This window comes from Mytilus californianus, unplaced genomic scaffold, assembly GCF_021869535.1.
Source record: "Mytilus californianus isolate M0D057914Y unplaced genomic scaffold, xbMytCali1.0.p SCAF_31, whole genome shotgun sequence".
NCBI lineage: Eukaryota > Metazoa > Mollusca > Bivalvia > Mytilida > Mytilidae > Mytilus > Mytilus californianus.
The window spans coordinates 2,141,474-2,154,049 of NW_026262681.1; the positions used below are offsets into that span (position 1 = coordinate 2,141,474).

Consider the following 12,576-nt stretch of genomic DNA (forward strand, 5'->3'; position numbering starts at 1 on the left):
ACATAGGTGTTTAAGAATGACAGACCAGGAGCCTGTTTAACAAAATACTATGGCTTGATCTGGGCGGAGTCTCTGATTTGCGTCACAAAGATGGCCATACGCGATGGCATAAAAGCAATTGCTTTAAAAAAACAGTGTCTAAATAAAAGAACAGAGTTCCAATGTCCCCCGCGTTGCACATATATCATCTATCCAAGGTACAAGGGCAATAACTAAAAAATACACTTTTTTGGGATCTTTTAAACTGTTCATAAATATCTTAGAGAAATGAATGCTTCAGAGCAAATTCAATGTGATTTCCGATATAATTAATAAGAATTGTACACATGAGAGCACTATCAATGCAATTTTCCATATAACTGATATTTCCAAGGGGCATAACTCTTATAAAAATAATTGATCAGAACAGTTTTTTTAAACTAGTTCGAGACATTGCTGATATAAACCTACAATGTAAGTTTCATAAAAATCTGGCACAAACTGTACACATGAGAGCACTAATGATGTAATTTTCCATATAATTAATGTTTCCAAGGGGCATAACTCTTTTAAAGATAATTGATCAGCACTGATTTTCGAACTCGTAAGAGAAATTGCTGATATAAACCTATGATATAGGTTTTATAAAAATCAGACAAGAATTGTACTAATGAAAGCACTTACAATGCAATTTTTCATATATAATTAATGTTTCCAAGGGCATAACTCTTTTAAAAATTATTGATCGGCACTGATTTTCGAACTTGTAAGAGACATTGCTGATATAAACCTATGATATAAGTTTCATAAAAATCTGGCAAGAATTGCACTAATGAGAGCGCTAACGATGCAATTTTTCATATAATTAATGTTTCAAAGGGGCATAACTCTTGTAAAAAAATAATTGATCGGTACTGATTTTCGAACTTGTCTGAGACATTGCTGATATAAACCTATATATAAGTTTCATAAAAATCTTGCAAGAATTGTAAACATGAGAGCGCTAACAATGCAATTTTCCATATAGTAAATGTTTCCTAGGAGCATAACTCTTTTAAAAATAGTTCATTGGCACTGATTTTGGAACTCCTCCAAGACATTGCTGATATAAACCTATGACATAAGTTTTATAAAAATCTGACAAGAATTGTACATGTAAGAGCGCTAACAAGACCGGACAGACGGACAAACAGATGCCTGGTATTTCACAACGCGGGGGACAAGAAAATGAAGAGATCCATGTGCACTAGTAAAAAGAATGATTAGTTAATCGGATACACAATACTGGTTCTACCAAGTGAAAGTTCAAGTTATCTTCCCTTGATTGTTTCAAGTAAGCTCATCTGGAGTTAAACTTTGGATAACTAAAAATTTACCACTGACCTGAAGGTTTCAACATAAAAAGGGTCGACAAAATTTCTTTTCATTTATAGCTTAGTTAAACTTTAAAAAGAAAAGCTATTAACTCTAAACTTGATATTTAAGAAACAAAATTTTAAAACTAAAAATTATATATACAAAAACTATGTACAAAAATAACTACTCACAGTATGGTTGTAATTAAGATATAAATATATAAAAGATTAAGGCAAATTTTGATGCTAGAAAGGAGTGTGAAAAAAAAAAACTGTTTCAAAACTTCCTATCCAAAAGATATCAACTCTGTAAATTCAGAAATTAATGCATGCATTAAATTTATGAATGCGAATCCTTGACCACTGGCAAAAATGCAAAATCTAATTAATGTGATTGCAAAATTTTGTGAAAGAAAATCACTACTGAAATTATGAAGGAGAGTTTTTATAATTGTGGACATGGTATCGTCGCATTTTTCTCATCAATAAAAACATCACATAATTTCTGAATTTACAGTATTTTTAAAAAATAGAAAAAGAATGAAAACTTACTTCATACTCTCCAATGAAGAGTCTATTGTCGTCTGCATGGTACTTTCTCAAGAAGTCACCAATGGCACTCAATACAATAGGTCTGAAAGAACAATTAAAAATCATAAAGCAATTATTGATTGGCCTAATCAGTGAAATGAGGGTACTCTATAGGGAACAACAACAAAAATAGCAGTCAAATATTTTCAAAAATAAAAAAAAAAACCAATAAGTTGTTAACTTTTTGTCCCTTTTCTTCCTTTTTTTCTTTGGTATTAGGTCCAGATCAAGGTCCTTTCTATCTGTGTTTTGTTTATCACACATCATACTGCCATCTCTTTAAAATATTTAAGAAGGTGATGTTATATGCATTGCTAGCAGTAACACATTTCTTTGTTCTTTGGATTTGATTACTGTCAGGCCACATAAAATAATATTTGTGGTTCCTGCTTCTTTATTTACCTTAATTATAATTTTTTAACAATGTTCAAGTAAGCATTAATTGTTAAAGTCACAATGTGTCCTGTGGATATTCTATATAAAATAAATAATATATAAAAAAAAAAATCATTACTAACCTATCCAATTTTTTCAACAATGTAACAGGAACCTAACTTATTATTCTATTTGGCCTAAGTAATGTCTTAAAATATCTATAACCTTTTCATTAATAAGTCACATGTGTTCAGTGTGTAAAAATCAATAAATTCTGAACCATACAACCTATGGGATTAAAACTCAAACCTGATAATTAAGTACTTTTTATTAAATAAAGTTCAGCATTTATGCTTTCTTATCATTTTCAAGGACTATAAGTCCTTAACAGTACCAGTCATTATAGTGAAAGTTACAACTGAGCAATACTTTATTATAAATATTTCTCATACCAAAAAAAGAATATTGATTAAAAAAAAATTTATCCTAAACCATGCATTAAATAAAAGAAACAAAGGCAGCAGATGCATGCGTTTCTGAAGCAAACTTACCATTTGTTTCTGACTAAAGTATAGCAACTTCTCTATTTGTATGATGTTTAATAGAAATAAGAAGATGTGGTATGAGTGCCAATGAGACAACTCTCCATCCAAGTCACAATGTGTAAAAAGTAAACAATTATAGGTCAAAGTACAGCCTTCAACACAGAGCCTTGGCTCACACCGAACAGCAAGTTATAAAGGGCCCCAAAATTACTAGTGTAAAACAATTCAAAAAGGTAAACCAAGGGTCTAACCTATATAAAAAACGAGAAAGGAGAAACACTTATGAACCACATCAACAGACAACAACCACTGAACAGGCTCCTATTAAGAACATATTAACACATATCTTATGCCAGCAAACTTATAATTTAGAATTTTTCCAGCCACGCACGAGCATTGTGCACCACTATAGCATAAAGGTAAATAGTAACATTGTGTTCTTCTGCCAAAATGTGTCACAATAAATGTCCACATTTAAAAAAGGTTGGACACAACACATAGGGTCAGTTTATTAAGAAATGGAAATGGTAAATCTTACTATTATTATGATGATGATGGATGTCAATCGTCCAGTACCAAATTAAATGCATATTCAGCATAAGACAGAAAAAGTTAATGTAATATATAAATGAACTCTGTTTTGATACTAGGCTGACATACTGAGTCGGATTTTTAACTGGTAGTTCACAAGGTCCAAGCAGTCCCCAGGAAGACATGTCACCCTACCCAGACACAATATTCTGACTCCCGGCCTGCCAGTCTTTGCTCTTACTCCTAAATATTGCATGTTTAGTGGAGAAGCAGCACATTCCAATTTCAAGTATGTGGTTTGGCTCAGGTTTCAATATTCATGATCTCTCGCTCTCAAGGCGAGTGCTACAGCAAGACCACCAAATTATAGTTGAAGTGAAACTTTGAAAATGTACAACAATAAGCAAGGTGACATGCAATATGTTGCATACCAGTAAAACCTCATTTCAATATTCCAAAATCAAAGATTTTTATCTTTGAGTAAACATTTTTAAATATTACCTGATTTTTTCATGATGACTATATCTGTATAAATCAATTAAATCTCCCTCTTGCATTACAATTTAGTGAAAATATAATCAAGTTTTTACACACCATTCCTAACATTATTTATCTGCCATATTTTGATCATTTAACTTTCCTTGTTCTATCAATTTCAGAATTAATAAATTCTCAAATATTCTAAATTGAGGAAATACTATAAATGACTCATCACTTGATTAAAATAACTGAAAGTGAAGTACATGTGTGTAAAACATGTACTAAAGAGGAAGCAAGATTTTAAATTTCAAAAGATAATCATACTTCAGTCAAAAAACTTCATATTAAAATTGAATGTTAATATTATGTTAATTTTTTAATTGAATCTTATTTTTTTAATTATATTTTTCATATATGTAAAAGCGAATCACCACCAAAATAAACAAAAAAGCTGTATCAACATGTTTCCATTAAAACAACAGTATAAGTTATGAATTGTTGAAGGACTGGGGTGAATCAAGGTTTTCAATGAAACTTCTGCAAGGGAAAAGTAATTTTCTGTAATGGTAAGATTAGCACAGAGCGTAGCGAGACAAAATTTTGGCAATTATTTCCCAAAAAGGATTATTTTCCTTTATATTAAACGATATTAAAATAAATATACCTTAATCTGTTAATGAAAAACTTTAATTTCCATTTAATGGCTGACGAGGCAAATATCTTTTACACAATTGTTATTTAAGCAAAAAATGTAAAAATCAATCAATTTCATTTCATCCACATTTCATATTCAATATTTTTTTAAAACTAAACTGTGAAATTTAATATATATACTTCATCTCAAATTTAGCCCAAAAAATGTTAGATCTGCAAATTTGGCTAAGCAAATTTTTGTTCTTCCTTAAACAGGATTTGAACCATGTTGAGATCAAGGGCACCTGACATATACCAGAGGAAAATTTCTGACTATAAGGCATCTGTTATAATACAAGATATGAACTATCCAGCTTTTCTACCTTGTGAAACATATTATAAGTTATATGGTTCGCTACTGACCCCCTACAGATCCATAGAGGGTTAGTAAAATTCATAGGGCGTGAGGCCAAAGAATAGATGACATCACCATTAACAGTAGACGTGACGTCATGAACCCCCTGCGGATCCATAGGGGGTCACCACATGACAGCGTTAAACCAATCACAACGTCATAATTTACCCGCGGTGGGATAATAATGTTTTTACAAATTGTTTACAATGTTTACACAGATACTGCTTGATAAGCCTGCTTGATTGTAGGTCATTTAAAAAAATTCTAATGTCAAACTGAATCCATGTCAATGAAGTGTAACATAAATTAGGTTAGATTGGGATTCTTTTTTAGGGAAGCTGCTATACTCCAGAAGATGCAAATTAACCACAACTTATATTAGGCCAAAAAAAAAATATATGTCTGTTTAAGGTTACATCATTAAAAAAAATAGGTTAGGAAGGTCAGTATTTCCATTTTATTTTATTTTTTCATTATGTTTTTTGCGACATGATTTTGAGTCGAGCGCTCAGTCTTGCTGTGGTCCGAGTTGTCCATGGGCTGAGTTTACCAATATTATTAATGATTGGATTATTTTTTTTTTTGCCTTATTGTAGTATCTGCAATGTGAACTCAGACGTAAAATCTAAAGAACATTATAAACTGTTTCAAAGCCTTTGAACCTTGAAATATTGGTCATTGCACGAGAACTTCATATTATGGAACATGGTCAGTCTTTAGAAGATCCACCTGAATATACCAAAATATATTGCTGTATGGTTATAAGTTTGTAAGAAACATCAACGACATGCAAGCTAACACTGACGTAGATGCCAGAGTCCACAACAACATGCAAGCTAACATAGACGTAGATGCCAGAGTCCACAACAGGATTTACTGCTTGTCATTTACAAGCTTAGAATAAACGGCTCCTTCAAGGGATTGCACAAGGTCAGAGAATAAATATCAACCCTAAGAAATGCTTGCACAATATTACCCCAAAAAGTACAACCATCAAGTCTTTTTTTTTTTTTTTTAATCAAATTGAATTGTAAAATAATAACAGTAATAGAAGGCAATAACAGTGAAGTTCCTGATGTATGCATGCAGGGGTAGGATAATCAACTAAAACTGCCAACAAATATGTACAAAAATAGAATTAACATTAAATGCATATATATTTGTACTTGTAAAATATTAGAGTTTTTGTCTCAATTTGGTAGATTCATTTTACTGCTAAATTTATAGAAGCCAAATTTGCACCCAGCAGATATAAACTGCTATATAACCTGAATAATTCAGTCGATAAATTCCACTGCTCTATGATGGCTACATTAATGCCTAAATTAGCCCAGAATTTACCTATCTCGATAACATTAAGCTATCAGCTGATGGCTCTCTCGTATAGTGAGCACCAATCAATATCCTGGATTTTTATCGTATAAAGAGTTCAGGCCCTCCCAAGTGGGAGAGTCGATCACAGGGAGGGACTGAATTATTTGGGTTAACTGCTATACAGTACTTTTAGACAGAAAATTAGCATATATGTGTACCTGCTATAAGATAGTGATCAGAGGGAAAATAAAAAATGAAATAAATGAGTCTACTGCCTCATCAAGAAACAGTGCTTTCAGAACCAGAACCAACACAATAAATCACCTATGGAACCATTTCAGACAACCCCAAAAAACACAGTCTTTACCTTTTTGGGTCATTTTGAATAATCAACATCCAAAAGTAAGGGACATTATAGATGAAAAAAATGATGAAAATTACAAGTATGATTGAAGCCAAAATTTCTGGGGGTCTTTGAAAGCTCTTATACTAAAATGTTTGTGGGTGCTGTACAATATTTGCAAATTGACAACAAAGAGGGGAGGTTTTTGTGTATGTAAAACTGGTTCAACCCAACCACATTTTGTACCTCCACTAAGTTAGGCTATCTGGAAAAGGGGGGACAGATTCATGTGATTCTTTCTCTTTGTCAAAGGTGGGGTGGGGTGTCAGAGAAAGTGCCGTCAAAGTCACCTATAGAAATATATCCAGTCAGGATCTTTGTAAATTGTCACTTTTTAGGATTGGAAAGGTATTTAGAATAGAGAATAATCCAACATGCAACATCATTTCAGAAAAAAGTAAAATATCAACAAATTCTGATGTATAAGTAAAGCTAATGTAGCACAAAAGAGAATAGATTGATACATGCCTTTTCATACTCTCGTTATTCAACCTATAAAAAGGGATCAAAAGTTATCATCTTTTATTAAATTTTCAGATTTTCAGATTTGTTAAACAGTGTTTGTTAACAGTGAACAATGTTAAAATTAAAGTAGAAATTTCAAATCAATTTTTAATCTCTCACCTTTTTCGCACTCTTGACCTAACTTTTAATGGGGCATAACTAAAACATGAATCTAAAATTATTTGTGTGAAAACTTGATAATTAAAAACACTGAGGTCAAAAATATTTCCATCTTTCTTTTCTAAAAACTATTCAAATATCTAAAAACTTATAAAGGATTCCACAGAACCCTGTGTGTCGCCTGCAATTGGTGCTGTCAGTATAAAAGTGTAATGTTGACTGTAAAAATTGAATAAATTTACAGGTAATATACAGAATTTAAAAAAAAATTTTTTAGATGCTATATCTTGCATGATCTTGAAGATTAGCTTGTGTCCAAGTTTCATAATCCATAAAGGTTGTAAACTATATGATTTGATTAGACAAAACTTGTACCCTATTTCATACATTATGCTGAAAAATGACAAAGGTCCCAAGTCTGGAAAAATATGAAAAAATTCTCCAAACAATTCAATAATAGGAGGTGCACAACATATGTGTAATCTTCCTTCTAAGTTTTAGGGATGCTGGTTAAAAACTGTAGGAGGAGTTGATTACAAAAATTAGGTACCCACTTTTCCCACTTCATCCAACCCAACGGAATTGATGTGTAACAACCCAGACTGTTTCTAATTATCTTTTAATAAATCGAAATTATTGTATCAACAACATAAGTGGGGTGCTCATTTTCGCCATAATTTTCCATGTTTTCTGCAGTTTATGTTCAGACCTTTAAGTTTTTGAAGTATACTGATATTTCTATATGAAGATAACATCAAAAGCAAAATATTCTTAGCTTGAAAACGTGTTTCTCTGAAAAAATTCATCTGAAAAGTTAGATTAAAGGCTATTTGAAATTTCCTGATGTTTTGTCATAGGGGGACACATATTCACCGTTTTTACACATCTATTTAAAACCAAATAACTGCAGCTTTAAACAATATTTATCAAATCAATTTCATTATAGATGAATAGCAGACATTTCAAAGGTGTAAAGAACTGAAATTTAGGGCAATCAGTCAAAGAATTATTAAGAAATACTTCTTTGAAATCTTTTTTTTCATTCAGGAAATTGGCCGAAAATCGTTGTCGTTTTTCGGTCCTCTGCGGTAAGTGCCGAAATCTTTTCTAAGTTTAAAAAATAATCATATTTGTTATAAAAATATAATTTACCGGCTTATTTCTTCCATTTCAGCAATCCTTTGAAGTTTCTACACCTCAAAATCATAAAACGGCGAAATTGTGTCCCCGTCGAATATGTGCGCCCCACTCTAGTTTTTTATGAAAACTCTATGGATTAGAATTAGAGTAGAGATTTGATAATTTCAAGAAAAAATCAAGACTTTTTTTCGCTGATTTTATATGCTTTCTATACAAATGTTCACCTATTTTGAAAGAAATCAATCAGTACTATTTCAGAAAATAAAAGAGATAAATTCACCATTTTTTAAATTTTCAGTTAAAGTTCAATGAGCCAAAGTTGCATGCAAAATTAAATTACTAAAATCTGTGACATAGGCCATTTACTGACCTTAAGTCCATTTATCAGTAAAATATGAAGAAAGAAAAAATAAATATTTTTAAATTTTGCTCTGGATATACTGTCTTTCGGTCACAAAAAAGCTTCTGTCCAAATTTCATAAAATTCCATAATGGTTTAACAAAGTTATTGCTGTCTAAAAAAAACTTTAACTACAGACTGAACCTAAATGTTGAGGACACCTCCAACAACAGAATCTAGGATTGCTATGTCTCGCTTTCACAAACTAAATGTTGCAGGATAGACAAAAGGACATTTGTTTTGTTTTAAATTTTTAGACTGGAGGGTTGCTTAAAATACGTGTATAGGGATATATTTTGATGCTATTGCAATCATATAAGAAAAGAGGATCTCAAAATTATATTTTAAACAAAATAAACATCTTCACCAGAGTGCAAGATAGCTCCATACCTCCTTTGTATATACATAATGTGAATATATGCAACAGACAAATAACAGATACCAATTAATTGTAATTAACACTAGCTTATGCAGCCAATCTGTCTTAAAGGTTACCCTAATTATTTTCACCCATAGGGTCATTTAAATAAATTTCAAGTATTTAATATCTGTTGTGGCCTAAATACCCTTTCTTATAAAAGTTACAGAAAATATCTCTCAAAATGAAAATAAGACCCTACTGAATGAAAAATAGACCCCTAATAATTATATTGTTGTCTATAGAAAAATTGGTGCATTTGCTTGTATAAAATTTAGCTTCAGTGACTAGTGGAGTAAAGTAATTACCTGTACCTTTCTGGTGGTGGTTGCAATGGTTCGAATTCTCCTGTTGATTGTCGTCTTCCAATATCTGGCAGATACTCTTTAATACATCTAAAACGTATTTATATACATATGTAAATAATAATAAATGTAAGCGCAGAATTCACACATATTCAATGTTTAACCAATGCAAACACCATTAGTGGCATCATAAGCTATATTTATATAAGATAATATAAACACACTTTTAATGACAAGATATGTCTATGCTGCTCACATCGATAAAAACTACCGGTAGATAAACTGTGAGCACCCTCACAATTTGCTGAACCACACACACTGCCACACAATTTGCTGAACCACACACACTGCCACACAATTTGCTGAACCACACACACTGCCACACAATTTCGCTATTTTCTTAAAATGAAGGTGATAGCAAAATATTTAAAGGAAAATATAATTTTAATCACTAATCAATTTACCAAAAGATAAACCAAATAAATTAAATATCAATTATCTCTCCTTCAAGATATTAATACTGTAAATTTAGAAATTATTGTGAGGATTTTATTAATGCAAATAATGGGACTGGGGGAGTATCGCAATAATAAGTCATCACATTCTGATATCTGACACATATATATCTGTATGTAGATTTTCCTTAAATCGCAATAATTAATCTCGCATTTTTGTGCATTCTTCAAAAATTGCAATAATAAATGCATACAATAATTTCTAAATTTACAATATTCAAATTAACTCATTTCCTTATCAAGACGAAGTATAGGGATTTCCATATTACGAAATCAACAGAATAAAAACCCTATCAAAATTGGATAAAATCGAAAGAGTCCTGACAATTAACATTTACAATGCAGTAGTTCTAAACTTACATTCTTATTTTACACATTCTTAGAAATAACTTTTTATAGCTCTAATATATATTATGTAATTATAGATGCTTAGAGATATAGTTTCTAGATCTCTATGACTAATGTTGGCATGCTTCAACTTCCATTCATATACTTACTCCCATCTACGATAGACAATTAAGCCACCAAGTCCAAAAACAGTTACTAATAGTAGCACACAGATAATGATACCTGCTATTTCTCCTCCTGAAAGAGGGTCGACTGTAAAATAAACAAGAACAACTTAACTTGCAATTGTAAACAGGTTACCAAGAGAAATATCAAAATGATGCCAAATATCTTTTCTAAATATTACTGCTAGTTGAAGTAAAACTTAATCAATTAAACGATAAATGCCCTATAAAACTTGTAAGAGTGTAATCTGGAACGGGGATCCAATAATTTCCCCCCTTACTTCAATGCAATTTTATCCAAATTGAGGGGCAGACTTTTTATTCCCTATATTAGACTGCAAAATTTCAATTACTTTCTCATACTAGTAGCCCCCTACATGGTTTCTGGGAGAATTCTTGAAAGGTCATGACCAGCATCTAAGAGAGCAATACTGCTTTGAGTATTAATAGGTTCATTTTATTAACTTCCTGGTTAAAATCGAAAATAAAATTTGGACCATTTACTCAGACAATCATCCACACTATACATTTCAGAACCACTTAAAATTTAACAGAAGTTGAAAGTTTAATGAATACCCTTTAGATATACTACAATTTTAAGCATCTTTACATAATTTCCATCTAGGTACACTATCCCATCTAAAAGATGGTAGATTTATTAGGGGACTTCATTCGTGGGTACTGGACTGGTATCCTGTAACTGTATCCTATTCCATCTACATGAAATTGTTGTCTCCTGTACATTCACCCCTTTTCCTTATTAAGTCTGGGAATGTTCAACAATAGTTATTTTTTTCAAGATGACTGTGAATACCTAGCGGTATCCACTCTTTTTTACCCTACCGCACAATCACCACTTCAAGTGTTGGTTCACTTATATTTTTACAGATTATTGACAATAGTAATATATATATATAATTTTATTTTAAATAATTTATTATTGTTTCCAGGTTAACTATTTCTTTTTCACAATTTGTTTTTGATCAAATACTGTATTTATGTGGAGGATGTACAGTGGACAAAAGTAAATTAAGGTACTACGATTAATAACCAATAATACCAAATGAACAGATTTTATTGTTTTTCTTCTCCTTGACAGTTGATGTAAGGTTTTCAAAGATATTACTGACACAGGTCTGTAAAAGTACTAAAACTACCCGTTACTACTACATATTACTAATTTGAAGTTTATAATTATTTTTTTTCCTTTTAAAACCTTTGCAGATTTATAAACATTTTGATCTTTAATCACTTTGATATATATAAAGGCTATTGTGGGCAGGACTGGTTTGAAAGAAAGAAGTGTCCATTGCATCAATCATTACTCTACCATAAACAATAGTCATAATTGACTACTATATTATATCCTATTTTGCAAATTTTTAAGTATTAGTTAGCTGCTTAAATTCATTTTATTATAATAACTTTTTCATAAGTGGAGTTTTCTTGAAAAGAGAATGTATAAAACATAAAAATTCTTGAGAAAAATGACAAGTCAGTCTAGAAACAATCATTGGAAAAATTAAAAATTTATATAAAAATAGTGATCCTTGAACTTTTCAAACAAAATTTACTCTAACAAATATGAAAGGAATACCAAAAAATTAATAATAACATAAGTCACAAGTGCATGTGAGAAATATAAGGGTTGCTGACCAAAAGTTTAACTGTGAGCTACTGCTCACTAATAATGCCCCCACTTAGTATTTGGTAAACATAATGTTAAGGATGTTCGCTGACCTCTTGTTTCTGAATTTTTGCCAGATATTAGGAATCCTATGGTTTTATTCATGTAGTGCCATTAAAAATTTTGCCCGCTAACCCCTATTTTTCTTTCCATAATTTGATTACAAATAGTTTAAAATGCCATCTTTGAAAATCTTATAAAATCCTTATTTATATTTTTTATAGTTTTTGAGAGAAAAAAGGTGCCAATGTTAAATGAATGAAAAATCTAGAGAGAATCATTTCCCGTCAAATTTTCAATGGTTTACATCTTGAAAACAAGCACATGAACCCTTCATTTTTTTCTGCTTTTTTT

General features: G+C 31.1%; 1 protein-coding gene across 6 annotated transcripts in view; it reads right to left on the reverse strand.

Moving 5' to 3' along the window:
• The window catches only part of LOC127736505 (tyrosine-protein phosphatase 10D-like), a 181,165-nt gene that overhangs the window by 27,754 nt on the left and 140,835 nt on the right, over positions 1-12,576 (reverse strand). For 2 of the 6 annotated variants that reach the window (XM_052247056.1, XM_052247050.1), the window contains 4 exons: positions 10,521-10,623; positions 9,512-9,598; positions 7,246-7,284; positions 1,887-1,968 (listed from right to left, as the gene is read on the reverse strand). In XM_052247056.1, the coding sequence (XP_052103016.1) occupies positions 1,887-1,968; positions 7,246-7,284; positions 9,512-9,598; positions 10,521-10,623 (311 nt within the window). Of the gene's footprint in view, positions 1-1,886; positions 1,969-7,089; positions 7,114-7,245; positions 7,285-9,511; positions 9,599-10,520; positions 10,624-12,576 lie in introns of all 6 variants that reach the window. The other 4 variants (XM_052247053.1, XM_052247052.1, XM_052247055.1 and 1 more) reach the window with 4 other exon arrangements.